At 31.8% G+C, this 19,922-nt stretch overlaps 3 protein-coding genes and 2 long non-coding RNA genes across 5 annotated transcripts in view; 2 read left to right on the top strand and 3 right to left on the bottom strand.

Moving 5' to 3' along the window:
* Positions 1–16,243, bottom strand: part of LOC149881103 (uncharacterized) — a 37,710-nt gene extending 21,467 nt beyond the window's left edge. The window contains exon 1 of the long non-coding RNA XR_016445668.1: positions 15,962–16,243. This is a non-coding gene — a long non-coding RNA (uncharacterized LOC149881103). The remainder of the gene's footprint in view (positions 1–15,961) is intronic.
* Positions 1–19,922, top strand: part of LOC149881100 (uncharacterized) — a 70,831-nt gene that overhangs the window by 11,677 nt on the left and 39,232 nt on the right. The window lies entirely within an intron of this gene.
* On the bottom strand, positions 5,553–8,988 carry LOC149881106 (uncharacterized). Its single transcript, XM_090069379.1, has one exon. It carries the CDS (start codon positions 8,318–8,320, stop codon positions 5,861–5,863), a length of 2,460 nt encoding a protein of 819 aa, XP_089925505.1. The 5' UTR covers positions 8,321–8,988; the 3' UTR covers positions 5,553–5,860.
* On the top strand, positions 9,094–10,904 carry LOC149881105 (uncharacterized). Its single transcript, XM_090068941.1, has 2 exons — positions 9,094–9,408; positions 10,065–10,904. The coding sequence occupies exon 2, from the start codon at positions 10,065–10,067 to the stop codon at positions 10,902–10,904; it is 840 nt and encodes a 279-aa protein (XP_089925067.1). The 5' UTR covers positions 9,094–9,408.
* On the bottom strand, positions 13,462–15,255 carry LOC149881104 (uncharacterized). Its single transcript, XM_090068942.1, has 2 exons — positions 14,958–15,255; positions 13,462–14,301 (listed from the first exon to the last, which is right to left on the bottom strand). The coding sequence occupies exon 2, from the start codon at positions 14,299–14,301 to the stop codon at positions 13,462–13,464; it is 840 nt and encodes a 279-aa protein (XP_089925068.1). The 5' UTR covers positions 14,958–15,255.

Raw genomic sequence — 19,922 nt, 5'->3', positions numbered from 1 at the left:
AAACCAGGTCTGTTTATTGCGCAATGTAACGGTAATTAATTTTCGTTAAAAATGAAAGCGTTTTGAAAAAAAATGGCGAATATTAGGGTTTTTAGTGGGATTTTTTACAACTTTGACTTCGAATTAGAGCACTTTCCATTGATTTTGAGACCCATGTTTTTATACGATTCTTAATCAGCATAAAATTCTCTATCAGAATCAATCATAAAATTAGGGGGGGGAGAAAGTCGAGTAGCGCCTAATATATCTATATGTACTTCATTATAACTACGATGCAGTTCTTTTTTATTAAAGTTACTTAGCTAATTAACTTGTTTATGTTTATTTAATTCTAAATTCGTATATATTTAAAAAAAAACAAAATAATTGTTTTGTTTGACGAAATTTATTTTACTTTTATCAAACGCGCGTAAGCCTCTCTTTCAAAACCAACGAATCAGATTGCGCTATTCTAAGGTATCGCTGAGCCTGTATAGGGTTTCAAAATATGCGTCCCGTACGGTTGAAAAATTTAGCAAAAATAGTGATATGGGCCGCATGTGGTGATTATAAGGGCTAAGAAAACTGGGATTTTTACGGGTTTCCCATTAGGGACCCATCTGGTGAAAATAATATGCGGAAAAATCTATGCAATCAGACCATTTTCGCCATTTGCAACTTACCTTGTGCAAAAAAAGTTTTTACAATATAACGTATAAAATAAAGTTATAATCGTTTTCTCGTTTTATGTTTTTTATGAAACTCTATATAAAAAGTTGTTACAACTATTTTTATTTTTTTTATATAAATTTTTCTCTTTTTCTTTCATTAGTAAAAAGTTAAAAGTTTTACAAAGTTTTACATGCAATTTGAACAATAAATACTTTAAAGAATTCATTGATATTTACGTTTATGAAAAGTAACACCACAAGGAAATGCATATAATTGAGAGCTTACGATAAGAAAACTGCAACGGCAACTTCTACAATTTTTGATAAATATTTGACACTAAGCATGCGCAATGAATAGGATTCCCTGAAATGCCGTTTTAAAACTTTTTACGCAACGTCAAAACATTGAAATTCGTGTTTTCTGAAAACGGCTTATAAATGGATCAAAGTAGTACTTGCTCCAAAAGTGTAACAAAGTAATTATTTAATTTCTGATACAAATTTAGGATATATACATAAGTATAAATACACACACACACACGCACACACATATTATATATATATATATATATATATATATATATATATATATATATATATATATATATATATATATATATATATATAAATCGAGTATCATATCGAGTAGTCTACATGGGTAGGAAAACCGTTTTAAAAAAATATACAGTGCTTCCACCGGAGTAACTTTTAACCCGTTATAACATAAAAACTCTTGAGGTAGTTGAAGTACATTGAGTAAGCGATATATATCACTACGTAGAAATCTAAATTCACTTTTGCATTCATAATCAGACATGATTTCTAAACAAAATTGCTTAACTCCGAAACGGTAAATCTGGATTCTTAGACAAATTTAATTTGTACAGTTATAAAAATTCCTCGTCGTCTATGATATTTGATTCTAATGCAAGTAATAAACTATTTCTAACATTTCTTAACCCTTAAATGCATAGTGTTGCAGAAATGCAACATTTATTTAACACATATACAACGTTTTTAAGATTAGTTTAAAATATCAAAATATCAAAATTAAATAAAATAAGATAAAATAAGATATCAAAATTGAAATGTCATTTTCAAATTTTTTTTTAAAAAGAATAGAACTTAAAATACATGAATGATTTTTCCTTATGTTTTTAAAAAAATCATGCATTTAAGGGTTAAAGGAGCCATTTTTAATTTTTTTTTGTTTATTTCAACATGTTTTCTTTTTTTTTGAAGCGGAAATTCGTAACTAATTTTATTGGAACACCGCAACTGCAAGTCGCAACCGCTCGATCCAGACCTTTGTCGTCTCCGTTGCCGTTGCAGTTTTCATATCGTAAGCTCTCTAATATTAAAAAGTTGACGTGATGGTTTTCATTATTGTCTTACTTCCTTGTGGCATATATTCTTAGAATCATGAATGGTTTTTGAAGACCATTGAACTTTTTTCTGTAAAACCAAAAGTTCAATTTAGTAATATTTTATTCCTATATAAAGGAGATTGCGGAGAATGGATTTTTTCTATTTTCGTTTACATTTTGTAGCAGAGTAACTTACTGTGTAATTTCTGCACTGTATAACTGTTGTATGCAATTGTTGCATTCGATGAAGAAAACAATACAGATTACGTACCACTAACTTGGTTAGGGAATGCTATGAGTGAAAATGTGTTATCAATAATTTTCTCTAGAAAATCTACAGATTTTAATTGGCCTCGCTGGGCAAATATGAAAAAAATAGACTAAACTAGATCAATGTCAAGAACCTGAGGTTGGATGGCTTAGGTTTTCAGAAAGAATTTTGTCAACTGCAGGTAGTTTATATAATATTACTACCTGCAGTTGACAAAATATATATATATATATATTTATATATATATATACATATCGTCAGCTCGGAATACAAGTGTCGTATACGACACTGTGTTTAAATTGAGAATTTTGCATTTAAAGTTTAAAGTACAAAAACTCTTTATGTAAATTTAATTACAAGTTGAAATTTAACAAAGTTGACTAAAATCAATATAAGTTTTTGTTTAAATTGTCAAAAAAACAAACAAAAAAAAACTTCCCCTGTAACTAGGAGCACGATTTTTCAAATACGACAAATGTATTTCGAAATCAGAACATTTTGTCGGAATACAATTGTCATAGATGCAATTAATTTGATAGTAGGTGAATTAAAGTTAAATTACTTATGTTGTAACTAACAATGACTTATAGCATTAATATAATTTTAGTTTGACTGTCTCTCGCATTTTTTTTCTTTAATTCATTCCCGGTAACCAATTTATCGACATTATATACAGAAATATACAGTTTTCAATCTTCAAGCTTCTTATATAAAAATTAATAAGCTTCTTATACAAATATACTTATTGACAAATTGAGTATGATGTAAGGTTTCACTTACTCAATTTATAAATAACTAAATATTCACAATTTTTTCTTTTTTTACATTAAGCAATTTTTGTTAACATTATTTATTTTTGAATAATTAAAAATAAAATAACTAATTTATCACACATATCTTTTAATTTGTCTGTGAAAAATGATATAAAAAAGTTAAACCTTAAATATAAAAAACAAACATTTTTCATTATTGTACCTTTTTTTTATAATAAAGAAATAAATATATAGAATGTTTATTAAAACATTTTACAAAGTGATATATTTAATTGTTCAGGCTTTGTGACTTAAAAAGAGTATTATAAAATTCAAGATCATCGGCAACAAAATATTTGACTCAAGGTCATTTAATTTTTTTATCTGAGAGCAAAAAACGTGTTGAATCATTTTTTAATGGAGGAAATTCTTTCAGAACTTTAACTTTCTGCTTATTTTTTCTCTGAGGGGTACCTTTTACCAATCTTTCTTCAATTAACTGACCAAAGAACGATTTTTTTAATTTAATATGAAAAGGTAGATGTTTTTCATGACACATTAGTTTTACCTTTGCAAAAGGCACTTTATGGAAATATAAAGACTTTGAAGCAAGTTTGAAGTTTTTGATGTCATCTTTGTACATTTGTATGACTTTCAATTCTACTCCAGAAGTTTTTTCAATAGATGACAGTAACTTGAATAAGGTAGGAGGGCTGTAAATCTATTGTATTGGAAACTATTTATCAAACTGCTTTTTAAAAATAGAAAAATTATTGTTATTAAAAAAGTAACTTAGAGTATTATAAAAAAAACAATGCATAAATACAGTTGATGTAAAAATAAATAAAAGGTAATAATGAAAGAAATTTCAAGAGCTTATTTAGAATGTAAAAATAATGATCTCTTTAAAATTATTTGAACACAAGACGTATTGTAATGAAATCTTTGTACACAAGTATTATATATTTGCTTTTCATTGCTAGGAGAAATTATAGTAGAAAAAGATGAATAAGTAGGACCTTCCGCTACATATCCAGGAGTTTCTTCCTCCATTTGCTGGTTTAGCTCCAATACTGTTGGTATCGGATTATCAGCATCAGAAGCCATAAAATACTCCAAATTTGTTATGAAATATTCCATATTTGTTACTTATCTTTACAAACAAACGATATATTTATAAATACTGTTTAGTTCTTTTAATTACGAGTAATAATTTTTATTTACTGAACATTTCGATTCAATTCAAAGAAAAAAAAACAAATGGGATGTATCACTTTTTATTTACAAAAAACACATGTTAAAAGTAAACAAATGAACGGAATATACGTAGTTAAATCTAAAGTCACGTGAGCAAATAGAAGGCTACTATTGATCTACGCTAACTACAACAAATGTACCTCGAGCGTCTCGTATAAAAAGTTCATTTACGACAAATGATCTACTGAACTATATTGGAAAAAAATTTAATTGAGCTATCGGATAATTTTTTCTAAAATAAGTCCACAAAAAATAGATAGTTCGCATATATAAGTCATTTTTTTCAAAAATGTCGAATACGACACTTGTATTCCGAGCTGACGATATATATATATATATGTATATATATATATATATATATATATATATATATATATATATATATATATATATATATATATATATATATATATTATTGTTATATTATCGATTATGTATTCGCCATCGCTGTTTACGACCTCCTCCCACCTCTCGACCAATTTGTCGATGCCTTTCCGCCAAAAATCGCCCGGTCTAGTATTGAAGAAGTTACTGACCCAGTTTTTAAGGTCCTCTTCATTATCGAAGGTAACGCCCCTCATATGGTTCGACAGAGATCGGAAAAGATGGTAATCTGTGGGTGCCAGATCCGGAGAATACGGCGGATGCTGAAAGACCTCCCATTCGAGCTCTTGGAGTGTGGCTTTGACGATTTGTGCAACATGGGGTCTGGCGTTGTAGTGAAGGAGTATGGTTTGGCCTTGTCGATGAGGTCTTTTCAGTTGAATAGCTTCATTTACGCGGCGTAGCTGGGCTATGTAGAGCTTCTTGGTGATCGTGACATTCCTATCGAGGATTTCCCAGTGCACCATGCCCTCCCAGTCCCACCAAACACATACCATGATCTTCTTTGGATGAAGGTCACGCTTGACTCTGGGCTTTGGCCTATCTCCTGGTGCCACCCATTCCTTCCTTTGCTTCATATTAATGTATAGACACCATGGCCATCTATAATAACAGGCCTTGACATCGCGCAAGAGGCCGCAAAAACTGAAGGCCGATTAAAAATTTTGTTACTTAAATTGATACACGTTTTATAAAGGCAAATTAATGTTAGAGTGGTTGTTTTCTCATATAAATTTCTAACAAAAATAAAATTATTAGAGAAAAAATAACAGCAGTTCAAAAATCGATATATTTTACGGTATTTCGCGTTGCCAGAATAATAACAATGTTATAATTAACACGATTTGAAGACTAAAAACATAAACAAAAATAAAACCCGTTGGTAATTATTTTCTTTAAATACAATTCTGTAATTAACAAAAAGTATGGATAACTAAAAACTTAAATATAACGATGAAAATGATCAACAAAAAATCCATCCAACAAAAACAATCTTTTTATGTGTGTTGTGTGTGTGTGTGTGTGTGTGTGTGTGTGTGTGTGTGTGTGTGTGTGTGTGTGTGTGTGTGTGTGTGTGTGTGTGTGTGTGTGTATATACATATATAAGCTTTAAAAAAAAAGAAGATAAAAAGTGTAACAAAAAAATTTTAAAAATTTAAAACTAAAAATTCACAAAAATTACGATAACTTCAGTATTTTCATCCTTGACTCTCTGTTACTACTAGGAGTGGTGATAAGTGCATGATTCTTTAGCAAAATATTGGAATATACTCTGCATTGCTTTTTTGTTATTTTAAGTCCATACTTAGCTGCTATAAACTGAAACTGAGTAATACAAAAAGTCCTGCAAAAAGGCCCAGTGGCACCTTGAAAAAATAGAAAGCAAAATAATGACCATTGGACAAGAGTATCAGTAGGGATTTGAAGTCCACCCCTGTTTAGACTATTCAGATAATTTCCATATTTGTAATAATAATTTGTTGTATCATCATAAATTTTTATTTCACTTTTTTGCACATAGCCAGCCATGTAAACTATAGCTATTAATGTTGACTGATTAACTGAGCTTTCAAGATTATGCAAATTATCCAGCAATTCTTTTTCATCAGTAGAAGTATCTCTGCAACATATGTCACAAGTATGACCATCAATGCCATCTACAACAATATCTAGTTTTAAAGACAATTTGGTATGTTGAATATGTATTTTTTCAATTACAGATTTAGCATTTACAAAATAGGTCCCTCCTGATCCCTGTCGAAGCTTAGAAAAAGCTTTTTCAATTGGATCTGTTGAAAACCAACCTAACAAAACATATTTGGCTCCATTACTTAACAACGTTTTCACTAAATCAATTAAGCCATAGCATGTATGTGCAATTGCTATACTGGTATCTTGTGAAAGCTGTTTGACTCGTTTACCAGAAGGCTTCATAAAATTTGACAGTTCAGCAGTTTCATGTAGTATTTGTAACTGTGGATCATCAACTGAGTGGATTTCACCACACAATTCATTTCTAAAGCGAATGCTAGCACCAGGTACTTTGACATTGACAACACTCCAAAAAGAAATAACTTTTTCTATAAATATGGCAGTACTTTCAAAAGCTTTATTTTCAATGTCTGGGTGTGTTCTAAAAGCAGCAACTGTTTCTTCACAAAAAACACACAAACACAACTTTACAGACTGTCTCTCTATTGGTTTTGGATAAACTGATTTAGCTGTAAGTCTAGAAAGTTTAAAAAGACTATTGCACTCAGCTTTATATAACATTTCTAAATCACTCCACTTAGCCAAGAAAAGTGCTCCATTATGCAAAAATTGAAGCTGACCAGTCTTTTCTGTTAACCAATTGTTTCGTATAGATTTTAAAAGATGCACATAATCATATAATAAAAATGTACCTGATGTTGATAACCATGTTTTACTTTCAACTGTTTTAAATGTTTTAAAAAATCGCTGATTTATTCGGTTACCATCAGTTATTATTGCTAATGCCCTACCATTATCAATATTATTTATTGTATCAACAATTGGTTGACATTGTGCAAATTGAAATTCAGCTGAAAGAGTTGCAACAGGTTGAGCTCTACATATAAATTCTGGACCTCCAAAAAGACATTTTATCATAAATGATAAAATTGTTGTAGCCAACTTTTCAGGGTGATTTACTGCATGACCAAACAAAGTACCTCTTTGATAAAGAAGTGAAGCTTTAACATATACTTCATCAATTAAAAGAATACAAGTTCTTTTCATTGGATCTGTATTCATAAGAATACTGTTTATGAAGTTTAAGTCATCCATTGAGCTAATTTTTGAGGTCAGCCGTGTTAGAGTTCGAATACTTGGCAACTTGTAGTCAATGCACAAACGGTCATACAAACTTCGTCGCATTGCAAAATATTCATATGCCCTACATATAATATCTGGGGTATATAAAATTTCACCTACATTAACCTTTCTCATGGCACTAAGGTGCTCAAATAGAACATTAGACTGGTGAGAACTTTCTTTAGACTTTAAAAATCTAATTGCTTCAAATAAAGCAGATTTTGTTTTTATTAATGTTAACCTGTTTGTAGTTAAAGATGAAATATTACAAGTGGTGCCATTGTGATAAGCAACAAACGAAAAATCATCAAAAATTTCCATAAGAAATAAAGGAACACCAAGTTTGAAAATTTTTGACTGTATGTGTAAACTTTTTTCATTGAGCTGAAAAACAATACAATCATTGCTATTAATGAACATAGATTGAATATCATCAAATACAAGTGTATCATCTTTTAGAAAGACATTTAACTCATCTGGTAAAACATTTCGAAATCCGCTTGCTGCCATGGTTTTTCGTGCTTTGTTTGGTGGTGTTGGTAAACAACTTGATGGTATTTTTTTAAAGATAGATGGTGAGTTTAACGGTCGTTGTTTTCCATATTTAGTTACAAAAGGTGCATCATCTGGCCAATGCAGTCGACATACTGCTGTGTAGTCAGTGACAATAAAATTTGCTCTTGGGATTGCATCACTCCATCTTTTCCTTTCCTCTGGATCCTTTGGAAACTTATAAATCGAGATTTTCGTTTCAGTTGAGTGATAGTTCGACTTGCAGAGCGGTACACAACATTTTAAAGGCATTTTTTAAACTGGTAAAATAACTTATTAATTCGACAATATTAATACAACCTTATAAATAGAGACCGCCGATTCGTTACTGTTTATCGGTTTGCGGATTGTGCACCGAATTATCTATGCTAAACGGTTCAAACTACTTACGGATTGATTTGATCCGAAAATAATTTATCGGAAAATAATTCGTTAAAATTTTTTCGGATTATTTTTTCGGATTGCAATCCGATTCGATACTTTCGGATCGGATTGCAATTCGAAAAATTTTTTTCGAATTGGAATCCGAACCGATATTATTTTTACGGATTTATACGGATTCAGAATAAAAAAAGCTTTCGAATTAAAATTCATTTTTATTTATTTATAATATTCAAATATACAATGAAACGAAATGATTTCCTTGTTAAGAAATAAAAAAAAGTCAAAATCACACTGAAAGTTAATCATTTTCCAAATTCATTTCCTGGCCACACAATGTCTTGAATTTTACTGAGTTGCTTAGTGTTTTCTTTCATATATACCAACATCTCAACCTTTGAGATTGAAAGATTGGTTCTTCTAGAGCTGTATATATTCCCTGCTGTTGAGAAAACTCTTTCAGATGTTGATGATGCAGCAGGTATACAGAGGTTTTTTCTGGCCAGCCTTGACATTATTGGGTAAATATACTGGTTTTGTTTCCAGAATTCCTAGGCACCGCCGATTCGGTTCGTAAAATCCGCAAAAAGCCAATCCGACTTATTTTGCGGATTAAAATAGTCAGTTCGTAAAAATTTTTCGGATTAATAATCCGAAAACTAATTTACGAACCACTAGCGAATTTTTTTTTTGCGGATTCACTTCGCTGTTCGGATTATCAATCCGAAAAATTTTTACAAATCAATTTAACTTTTATTCGTTTAGCGAATTATACGAATCGCGTTCCGTTCGCGTCACCATTAAATGGTGTGGTCCAAAAAAATTACGTTTTTATTATGTGCGCGTCCTATAAATAGTGGATTTCTTTTTTATTTTCAATCAGTTCTATTTGGAAATCTTAACATACAACAATTCGTTCAACAGATCAAGTCTACTATTCTTCACCTACATTTATTACGGTAAGCCATTATTATATTAATTTGATTTAAAAGTTAAGAATATTTCAAACTGAATTTTTGCGGTTTTTTTTTTTTTTTTTTTGTGGATCGAATTCCTTTGCGAATTATTTCGCTTTGCGGATTGCTTCAATTAGTGGATTGGTCCGATAAAATTTATATTGTAATATTTCTTCTACTTAAATATTAACAGAAATAAAAATAGAAATAGAGATAAAAACTAGTTTGAAAAATTGTTACGCTCATTTCAATAATTAAGGCAAATAATTAGTTCTTTTATTGAAAACTTTATGCATGCCTCTAAAATATCATTTATTGTTAAGACGAATATTAAGGAAAATTTTCAAATAACTTAATAAATAATTAGTTCTTTTTCGGAAACTGTTTGTATGCATCAAAAACTATCACGTTTTATTAAGGCAAATATTAAGGAAATATTGAGCCAAATATTTCAATAAAAAGTCAGTAAATCGAAAATGTGATTTGATCCGTGTTTTCGAATTTTTAATCCGAAAAGTAATCCTTATTAACAATCTGATCCGTTTTTGTGGATTTTAAATTCAATAAATAATCCGAAATATTCGTCCGATCCGATATGGCAAACTCAATCCGATTCGTTTCTTTTTTTTTTTTTCATTTCACTTTTTTTTTCTTTTCAGATGCCTAAGCTGTCTAATATTTGGGAATTCTTCAACAATGTGGAGGAAAACAAGGCAAAATGCAAGGCCTGTGGCAAAATATACTTAATCAATAAAAGCACCACAAGTCCTTTAAGGAACCATTTGAAAAGAGTCCACTTGAATTTATATAAACAATTAGAAAGGAAAGACAAGCAAAAATCAACAATACCAGACATTTTTGATGAGCTTGCCTCTGAAGACTCAGATTTTGAACAAACACAAGAAAGAGGAAAAAAGAGGAGATGTCCACAGACACAAAAAGATACACCAGTATCGCCACAGCCTGGACCAAGTGGAACTTGTGGCACTTCCAACACACAGACACTGCAAGGCAGAAAACAGGCTACCAAACCTGAATGGGAAGTTACTGACATCAATCAAATAAGAACTGTTGTTGACATTACTAAATGGGTGATTGAGGACACTCAACCATTTTCTATTGTAGAAACTGACGCATTCACCCGGATGATGAGAACTGCAACCAACGGTCAATTCAGAGCCATTACAGCAAAGAATATATCTACAAAATACATTCCTCTCCTTTTTAAATTCATCAAGGAACAAGTAAAAAACATTTTCAATTCAGACAAGTCAAATCTTGATGGAGTGGCCTTTACATCCGACGTGTGGACCACTGATCACACCAATTTGTCTTTCATGAGCCTTACACTCCACTATATAGATTCAAAGTTCCAATTAAAGCGCTTCTTGGTAGAAATGTCCTACTTCCCCGAACAACATACTGCCGACAATATTGCCAAGAAGCTCAATGAATCTATCAACAAACTGGAACTTGATTTTGAGTCAAAACCTGGATAACAGTCGACGGTGCAGCTAATGTCTAAGCAGGTGTTAGGAAATCAATTGGGGTTCAAAGTGCAATTTGGTGTGTCGACCACCGTCTAAATCTAGTTGTCAGTGGTGCTGTCGATGATAAAAGATGTCCAAAATGGTCAATTCTCAACCACAAAATAACAAAATTAGTAGGTCACTTCAACCAGTCCTCTCAAAAAGCTATGACTTTAGTTAATGCTGCCAAAGCCTTAAAAAACTCCAGAACAAAGTTAGTACAGAGATGCCCCACAAGATGGAACTCTGACCTCCATCAAATGGAGTCTGTGGTGGATCTTCTTCCGGCGATGCATTCTTTAAAGAATCCGAACCCTACTGTTTCTGGAGGTTGTAAGTTGACAGATCTTTTACCAACAGATGATGAAGTGGAATCTATTCAATCTGTCATCCGGCTTCTGAGAGGCTTTTCAGAATTCTCTGAGAAATGCAGCAGTGAAAAGAATGTTAGCATCTGTTCCGTTATTAATTGCCTATACAACATCAGAGGAAGATTAGCAAGGGAGATGATCAAGCCAAAAACCGAGGTGTCATCAGAGCTTGCTCACTACTTCAATGAAGATTTAAACAAAAGATTCGAAAAGGGAGTTGATGAATATTGAATTCTCTATAGCTCATTTTTTAGATCCTAACAGCAAGGGCATGTGCTTTGTGGATGAGGGGGAAAAATTTGAAGTAGTCAAAACTGCAGTAAAAAAAGCTATGGAAGAACTGTCAAAAAAAGAAATTTTGGCTAGCCAAAGCACTCCTTCCCCTTCAATGTTGGATGATGAAGATGACGACGACTTTGATTTCACTGAACAACTGAGGAAGAAAGTGTTTGGTGCAGGTTACATTAATCCTGGAGGTGAAACAAGCACCAAGAAAGCCATTTCTACTGAAATTGAGGGGTATTTGAATTCAAAACCAGTTCCAGCAAATACAAATGTACTGGAATTCTGGAAACAAAACCAGTATATTTACCCAATAATGTCAAGGCTGGCCAGAAAAAACCTCTGTATACCTGCTGCATCATCAACATCTGAAAGAGTTTTCTCAACAGCAGGGAATATATACAGCTCTAGAAGAACCAATCTTTCAATCTCAAAGGTTGAGATGTTGGTATATATGAAAGAAAACACTAAGCAACTCAGTAAAATTCAAGACATTGTGTGGCCAGGAAATGAATTTGGAAAATGATTAACTTTCAGTGTGATTTTGACTTTTTTTTATTTCTTAACAAGGAAATCATTTCGTTTCATTGTATATTTGAATATTATAAATAAATAAAAATGAATTTTAATTCGAAAGCTTTTTTTATTCTGAATCCGTATAAATCCGTAAAAATAATATCGGTTCGGATTCCAATTCGAAAAAAATTTTTCGAATTGCAATCCGATCCGAAAGTATCGAATCGGATTGCAATCCGAAAAAATAATCCGAAAAAATTTTAACGAATTATTTTCCGATAAATTATTTTCGGATCAAATCAATCCGTAAGTAGTTTGAACCGTTTAGCATAGATAATTCGGTGCACAATCCGCAAACCGATAAACAGTAACGAATCGGCGGTCTCTAAGAATTCCAGTACATTTGTATTTGCTGGAACTGGTTTTGAATTCAAATACCCCTCAATTTCAGTAGAAATGGCTTTCTTGGTGCTTGTTTCACCTCCAGGATTAATGTAACCTGCACCAAACACTTTCTTCCTCAGTTGTTCAGTGAAATCAAAGTCGTCGTCATCTTCATCATCCAACATTGAAGGGGAAGGAGTGCTTTGGCTAGCCAAAATTTCTTTTTTTGACAGTTCTTCCATAGCTTTTTTTACTGCAGTTTTGACTACTTCAAATTTTTCCCCCTCATCCACAAAGCACATGCCCTTGCTGTTAGGATCTAAAAAATGAGCTATAGAGAATTCAATATTCATCAACTCCCTTTTCGAATCTTTTGTTTAAATCTTCATTGAAGTAGTGAGCAAGCTCTGATGACACCTCGGTTTTTGGCTTGATCATCTCCCTTGCTAATCTTCCTCTGATGTTGTATAGGCAATTAATAACGGAACAGATGCTAACATTCTTTTCACTGCTGCATTTCTCAGAGAATTCTGAAAAGCCTCTCAGAAGCCGGATGACAGATTGAATAGATTCCACTTCATCATCTGTTGGTAAAAGATCTGTCAACTTACAACCTCCAGAAACAGTAGGGTTCGGATTCTTTAAAGAATGCATCGCCGGAAGAAGATCCACCACAGACTCCATTTGATGGAGGTCAGAGTTCCATCTTGTGGGGCATCTCTGTACTAACTTTGTTCTGGAGTTTTTTAAGGCTTTGGCAGCATTAACTAAAGTCATAGCTTTTTGAGAGGACTGGTTGAAGTGACCTACTAATTTTGTTATTTTGTGGTTGAGAATTGACCATTTTGGACATCTTTTATCATCGACAGCACCACTGACAACTAGATTTAGACGGTGGTCGACACACCAAATTGCACTTTGAACCCCAATTGATTTCCTAACACCTGCTTAGACATTAGCTGCACCGTCGACTGTTATCCAGGTTTTGACTCAAAATCAAGTTCCAGTTTGTTGATAGATTCATTGAGCTTCTTGGCAATATTGTCGGCAGTATGTTGTTCGGGGAAGTAGGACATTTCTACCAAGAAGCGCTTTAATTGGAACTTTGAATCTATATAGTGGAGTGTAAGGCTCATGAAAGACAAATTGGTGTGATCAGTGGTCCACACGTCGGATGTAAAGGCCACTCCATCAAGATTTGACTTGTCTGAATTGAAAATGTTTTTTACTTGTTCCTTGATGAATTTAAAAAGGAGAGGAATGTATTTTGTAGATATATTCTTTGCTGTAATGGCTCTGAATTGACCGTTGGTTGCAGTTCTCATCATCCGGGTGAATGCGTCAGTTTCTACAATAGAAAATGGTTGAGTGTCCTCAATCACCCATTTAGTAATGTCAACAACAGTTCTTATTTGATTGATGTCAGTAACTTCCCATTCAGGTTTGGTAGCCTGTTTTCTGCCTTGCAGTGTCTGTGTGTTGGAAGTGCCACAAGTTCCACTTGGTCCAGGCTGTGGCGATACTGGTGTATCTTTTTGTGTCTGTGGACATCTCCTCTTTTTTCCTCTTTCTTGTGTTTGTTCAAAATCTGAGTCTTCAGAGGCAAGCTCATCAAAAATGTCTGGTATTGTTGATTTTTGCTTGTCTTTCCTTTCTAATTGTTTATATAAATTCAAGTGGACTCTTTTCAAATGGTTCCTTAAAGGACTTGTGGTGCTTTTATTGATTAAGTATATTTTGCCACAGGCCTTGCATTTTGCCTTGTTTTCCTCCACATTGTTGAAGAATTCCCAAATATTAGACAGCTTAGGCATCTGAAAAGAAAAAAAAAGTGAAATGAAAAAAAAAAAAAGAAACGAATCGGATTGAGTTTGCCATATCGGATCGGACGAATATTTCGGATTATTTATTGAATTTAAAATCCACAAAAACGGATCAGATTGTTAATAAGGATTACTTTTCGGATTAAAAATTCGAAAACACGGATCAAATCACATTTTCGATTTACTGACTTTTTATTGAAATATTTGGCTCAATATTTCCTTAATATTTGCCTTAATAAAACGTGATAGTTTTTGATGCATACAAACAGTTTCCGAAAAAGAACTAATTATTTATTAAGTTATTTGAAAATTTTCCTTAATATTCGTCTTAACAATAAATGATATTTTAGAGGCATGCATAAAGTTTTCAATAAAAGAACTAATTATTTGCCTTAATTATTGAAATGAGCGTAACAATTTTTCAAACTAGTTTTTATCTCTATTTCTATTTTTATTTCTGTTAATATTTAAGTAGAAGAAATATTACAATATAAATTTTATCGGACCAATCCACTAATTGAAGCAATCCGCAAAGCGAAATAATTCGCAAAGGAATTCGATCCACAAAAAAAAAAAAAAAAAAACCGCAAAAATTCAGTTTGAAATATTCTTAACTTTTAAATCAAATTAATATAATAATGGCTTACCGTAATAAATGTAGGTGAAGAATAGTAGACTTGATCTGTTGAACGAATTGTTGTATGTTAAGATTTCCAAATAGAACTGATTGAAAATAAAAAAGAAATCCACTATTTATAGGACGCGCACATAATAAAAACGTAATTTTTTTGGACCACACCATTTAATGGTGACGCGAACGGAACGCGATTCGTATAATTCGCTAAACGAATAAAAGTTAAATTGATTTGTAAAAATTTTTCGGATTGATAATCCGAACAGCGAAGTGAATCCGCAAAAAAAAAATTCGCTAGTGGTTCGTAAATTAGTTTTCGGATTATTAATCCGAAAAATTTTTACGAACTGACTATTTTAATCCGCAAAATAAGTCGGATTGGCTTTTTGCGGATTTTACGAACCGAATCGGCGGTGCCTACTTATAAACTGTTTGTTATTACAGTTTACAGTTAGCTGTTACGTCCTAAAGTTGCTTTATATAACTTATTAACCAATAGAATTTCATAAATTACAAAAAAAAGGCGCAATGCAGACTTCGCTTAAAGTAAAAAATCAAAATGTAAAAGGAGTATTATAAATCGGCCTTCAGTCAAACAACTTTTTTGCGTGATGTCAAGGCCTGTTATTATAGAAGGCCATGATAGACACCATTTCTCATCTCCCGTGACGATTCGATACAAAAAGCGCTGTTTATGACCACGTGTTGCTCGATGGCGGGCGAGATGTTGAGAAGCAATCTGAAGGCGATTTTCTTTGTTTACTTCGCTCAACTCGTGAGGTACTCAGCCTCCCAATTTTTCAGCAAATCCCATTGAATGAAGATGGTTGAGAATCGTTTTATGATCACAGTTCATTTTTTCGGCCAATTCACGACTTGTTTGGTGACCGTCCTCCTTTAAAAGTGCTTTGAGGCGCTCTTCGTCGAAGTCAGAAGGTCTCCCGCTGCGAGGTGTGTCGTCGACGTCAAAATCGCCATTTTTAAACTTTGCAAACCATTTTCGTGCAGTGGACTCACCTATGACACCGTATACGTATACGTTGCAAATGTCCCGGGTTGCTTCAGCAGATTTTTGGCCTAGATGAAAAGCGAAGAAAAGTAGGTGTCGAAAATGTTGTTTTTTACCTCCTGGATATTCCATTTTAAGCCTTAAAAGTAACAAAAAATGTTATTATTCCAAAAGACAATTAGGACAGTTTTGTAGAGCAGAAAGAGCTCTATCGAATGAATATTTACACTTTGTCAAACAGAAACAAATCGTTGTAAAATAAAATAAAATATAAAAACGCTACAAATATATTCCCCAACCCAATATATATATATCTATATATATATATATATATATATATATATATATATATATATATATATATATATATATATATATATATATATATATATATATATATATATATATATTGTTAGATCAACTTAAAGTGGCCTTCTAAGTAGTAAAAATTTAGCTTAAAGTGGACTTTTTAAAGGCCACTTTACGTTTTAGAGAAATTTTTAGACAAAGCTATTGTTATTAAGAAGTCAATAACCAGTTTTCTAATTAGAATATGATTTATTCGAAAATTGGCGGATAGAAGGTTTAGCTTTAATAACATAATTTTGAGTTTCAGCATTCGCTTTTTTCCCCATGTATATTTAGTCATTGTACAAAACATCGCTTAAAGTGGATTTACATTTTGAGAAGCGTTTAAATGGATAAAATTTAAAATTATTTAATAAAATTTTTTTTCTTTCATGAAACATCATACACCTGATACTAATAGAACTTATAAAGATTATTAAATCTCAATTCCTAAAGATATATGATAAAAAATGCTATTAATGAGGTCGTTAATGCATAGGTTTTGTTCAGAAAAAAAATTTCGTAAAGTTGTCTATTTTTAATCAAAAGAAATTATTTACTGAGTTTATTTAAAAGATGTTTCTCTGTAAAGTATATTAAAGAGGTTTTTAAACTCGTTTTTCAAGCTATACTTAGCATGTATATTTAAGTCCACTTTAAGCGCGGTTTCAAACATGTTTAAAATAAGTCCACTTTAGGCGAAGTTTTGAACGTTTCAAATAAGTCCACTTTAAATGAAGTTTTAAACATGGTTCAGTAAGTCGTTTTAAATGATGTTCTGAGTCTAAACTATTCAATCTAACATATCTAAAATAATATAAAAAATGATCCTTATTCGGTATTTGACATATAAATGATTTCACAAAAAAGAATTAGCAGTTTATTTACAATTTCTCTAACTGACTTACTATAACATAATTTCTTGGCTTTTGAATTCTAGAATTCAAACAAAAAGAACCAACAATGTACAGGTATCATTGACGTTGAAAACCGGCATTGTAAGTGGATTAAGATTAAAAAACTCCAGACAATTAAGTTTGTTAAAACCTCCTGCGTCATTTTTGCAAATAAACAAATGATAACATCTATAAGTAGAGAGAATAATTGAATCTGCACCATCACTCTTGTGAGAAATATTTAAAATGTTATTAAAAAGAAATGACCTTAAACAAAATTGTATTTGCAAAATAACATTAAAAATAATTTTCTCATTTAAAAAAACAGACTTTTAAAAGAGTTGGGATTAAAGAGAGTACTATGAGTTGTCGCAGGGATCAAAGTAAGCACTATTAGTTTGAGTAGAAGAGCGACATCATTTTCCGCAACAAAAATGTTTCAGAAAGTTATTGATTTACTGCAATATATTTTGTGTGAGTTGCATTAGACTTTTTTTCAATATAATTATATTATAAATTCATTAAGCGAGCGATGAGCTTTCAACCAAAAAAACATATGCGGGAGAACAAAATGAAAAAAAACTATTTGCTTCACTACTTTAATTCAAATTAATTTTGTATTTATTAATAAATTTATTTTTTTAATCATGAAGAAAAAGTTGACCAGTACCATAAGAAAAAAAATTAAAAAAGTAATATAAAAATGTCTGTCGAACTATCAAAGTCAAAGAATTCAACTAATAAAGTAATAAATTAAATATGAAGATGACTTTACAAATGAATTCCAAATTAAAACCAGCTTTGCTAATTTAACATATTTTTCTAATAAAATATTAAAGCTCTTAGATTTTTTAAAATGAATAGCTTATTTATTCTATGCCTAAAGTGTTTTGACAATCATTTAAAAATATTACGCTATAGCATCAAGTTGAACAGAGGCAATAAGACCCTTTCTATTCTGTCTTCCGCTGAACCTTTTACAACCGCAGAACGCTTGAATTTAAATCAAACCACAAATTATTTTGATCTTTCAAATCCTCTTTAATATGGTAAAAACTGCACATGAAATGGAAGTAATGGAAATTATTTATAAATTTGGTAAAATTGAAAATGACAGTGTTTTAATTTCTTAAAGATCCTTTGATGTAAAACTTTAGTATTTATTTATTTATTTTATGTAAATCTTTTTGATGCATTAATGAAAAAGTAAAAAAGCGGTATTGCTTTTACAAATGGGATAACTTAAGTGGCCCTAAATTACATTTCAGCGGAAGAGGCGAATTTTCTGAAGCTACGCTACTGGAATAGGACTGCATATACTTATAATTAATTAAAATTTCACGTAGAAAAGAAACCGTTCTAAAGCTTGGTTTTTTAAGTTTTTCTTTCAAAATTTAACTATCGGCATCAATATATTTTAATATATTTCGTGTTAATAATAAGAATGTTAGAATATACTGGTCATTCAAAATAGTCATTCGCTAATAAAACGCAAAGGCTATACCTTTGATGCTAATATTCTACAAAACTACTACAATATGCGGATTCTGGCTCATTGATACTTTTCCATACTTAAGGAATTCAAGATGGTGTTGTGTTTTTAAAATGTAAAAATGTTATTAGATTTCCATCTCATTGTTAATATCATGCCGGAACCTGCAAAGAAGTATAAAACTGTATCTTTTTCGTAATTTATTCTAGACCAAAGAGTTTATCATAATCCATAAATGTAAAGCACGGTTTTAGTTTGTAGTGTCCAATGGCTAGGGTATGAATTCCGTCTTGTAAGATGTGTCTTTTGTCGTCGTTAGCGCTGAGAGCGACTTTGTTGATTTCTTCGGTGTAAATGTTATGTTCATGTGATCGGAAGGCGTTCATGGTTGCAAGCTTTTCCATCTTATTCATTAAGCAGTCACCACAAGGTATTGATAACTTCTTGAAAGTCATCCCCTTCCTGTAATTTTTTCAAGACGTAAAGACACAAGTGACCACAATAAGACGTATCACCAAACTGAACTCTCTCGCTGTTATAATAAACCAGACTTTTCAAATAATCGACAAGTTCGACAAGAGGAGGCTGAGCGTAAGAATCAAAACTATACTTTTTGTCACCGTCTTTAAACCAACACACCCAATGAAACCCACCAGTGCTTGAATCGCCCGTATTCACAATACCACATTCTTTTTTTCTTGGCTTTTTTGGTAACTCATCCCTGACAAACACGCCTTGAAAGTTTTTTAATTTTAACTGTTTAGCAGCCTTTATCAATTGAAAGTTAGTTAAAGCTACATTAGGTAAAACAATTCCTTCTACGTCAATCCATTGAAAGTCGATCATTTTTTTTATTTTCTTAAAAAGTTTATCCGAATTTTTTAACAAGCGATTTTCATAGAATAGCACCTAAAAAGGGTATACTATTAAAGGGTGAGTTAGGTCCGAGTAATAAACCAGCTCCAACAGATTGATAACCTTTTCCAGTTTTAATGAAGAGTCCATCACCGTGAACATTTTTAGTCCATGGGGTGATAAACAATCCTTCTCCACCTAAAGTTTTTATCTTCATTCCATTTCCATTCTTTTTCAAGTAAACGATACCTCTTCCTGCAATTTTATCAACCATAGCAGAGCCGGCAGATGAACCTACACCTGCTAACAATCCGGTGGCTAGAGCAGGAACTACTCTTGTAGCAAGAGTGCTGCCTAACATACCTAATAATGGTAAAA

This window comes from Hydra viridissima, unplaced genomic scaffold, assembly GCF_058129835.1.
Source record: "Hydra viridissima isolate aposymbiotic clone 2 unplaced genomic scaffold, HvirCarnegie_v1 scaffold_12, whole genome shotgun sequence".
NCBI classification, from domain to species: domain Eukaryota; kingdom Metazoa; phylum Cnidaria; class Hydrozoa; order Anthoathecata; family Hydridae; genus Hydra; species Hydra viridissima.
Note: the sequence above shows the minus strand (reverse complement) of the source record. Positions and strands in the feature narration are given on the sequence as shown.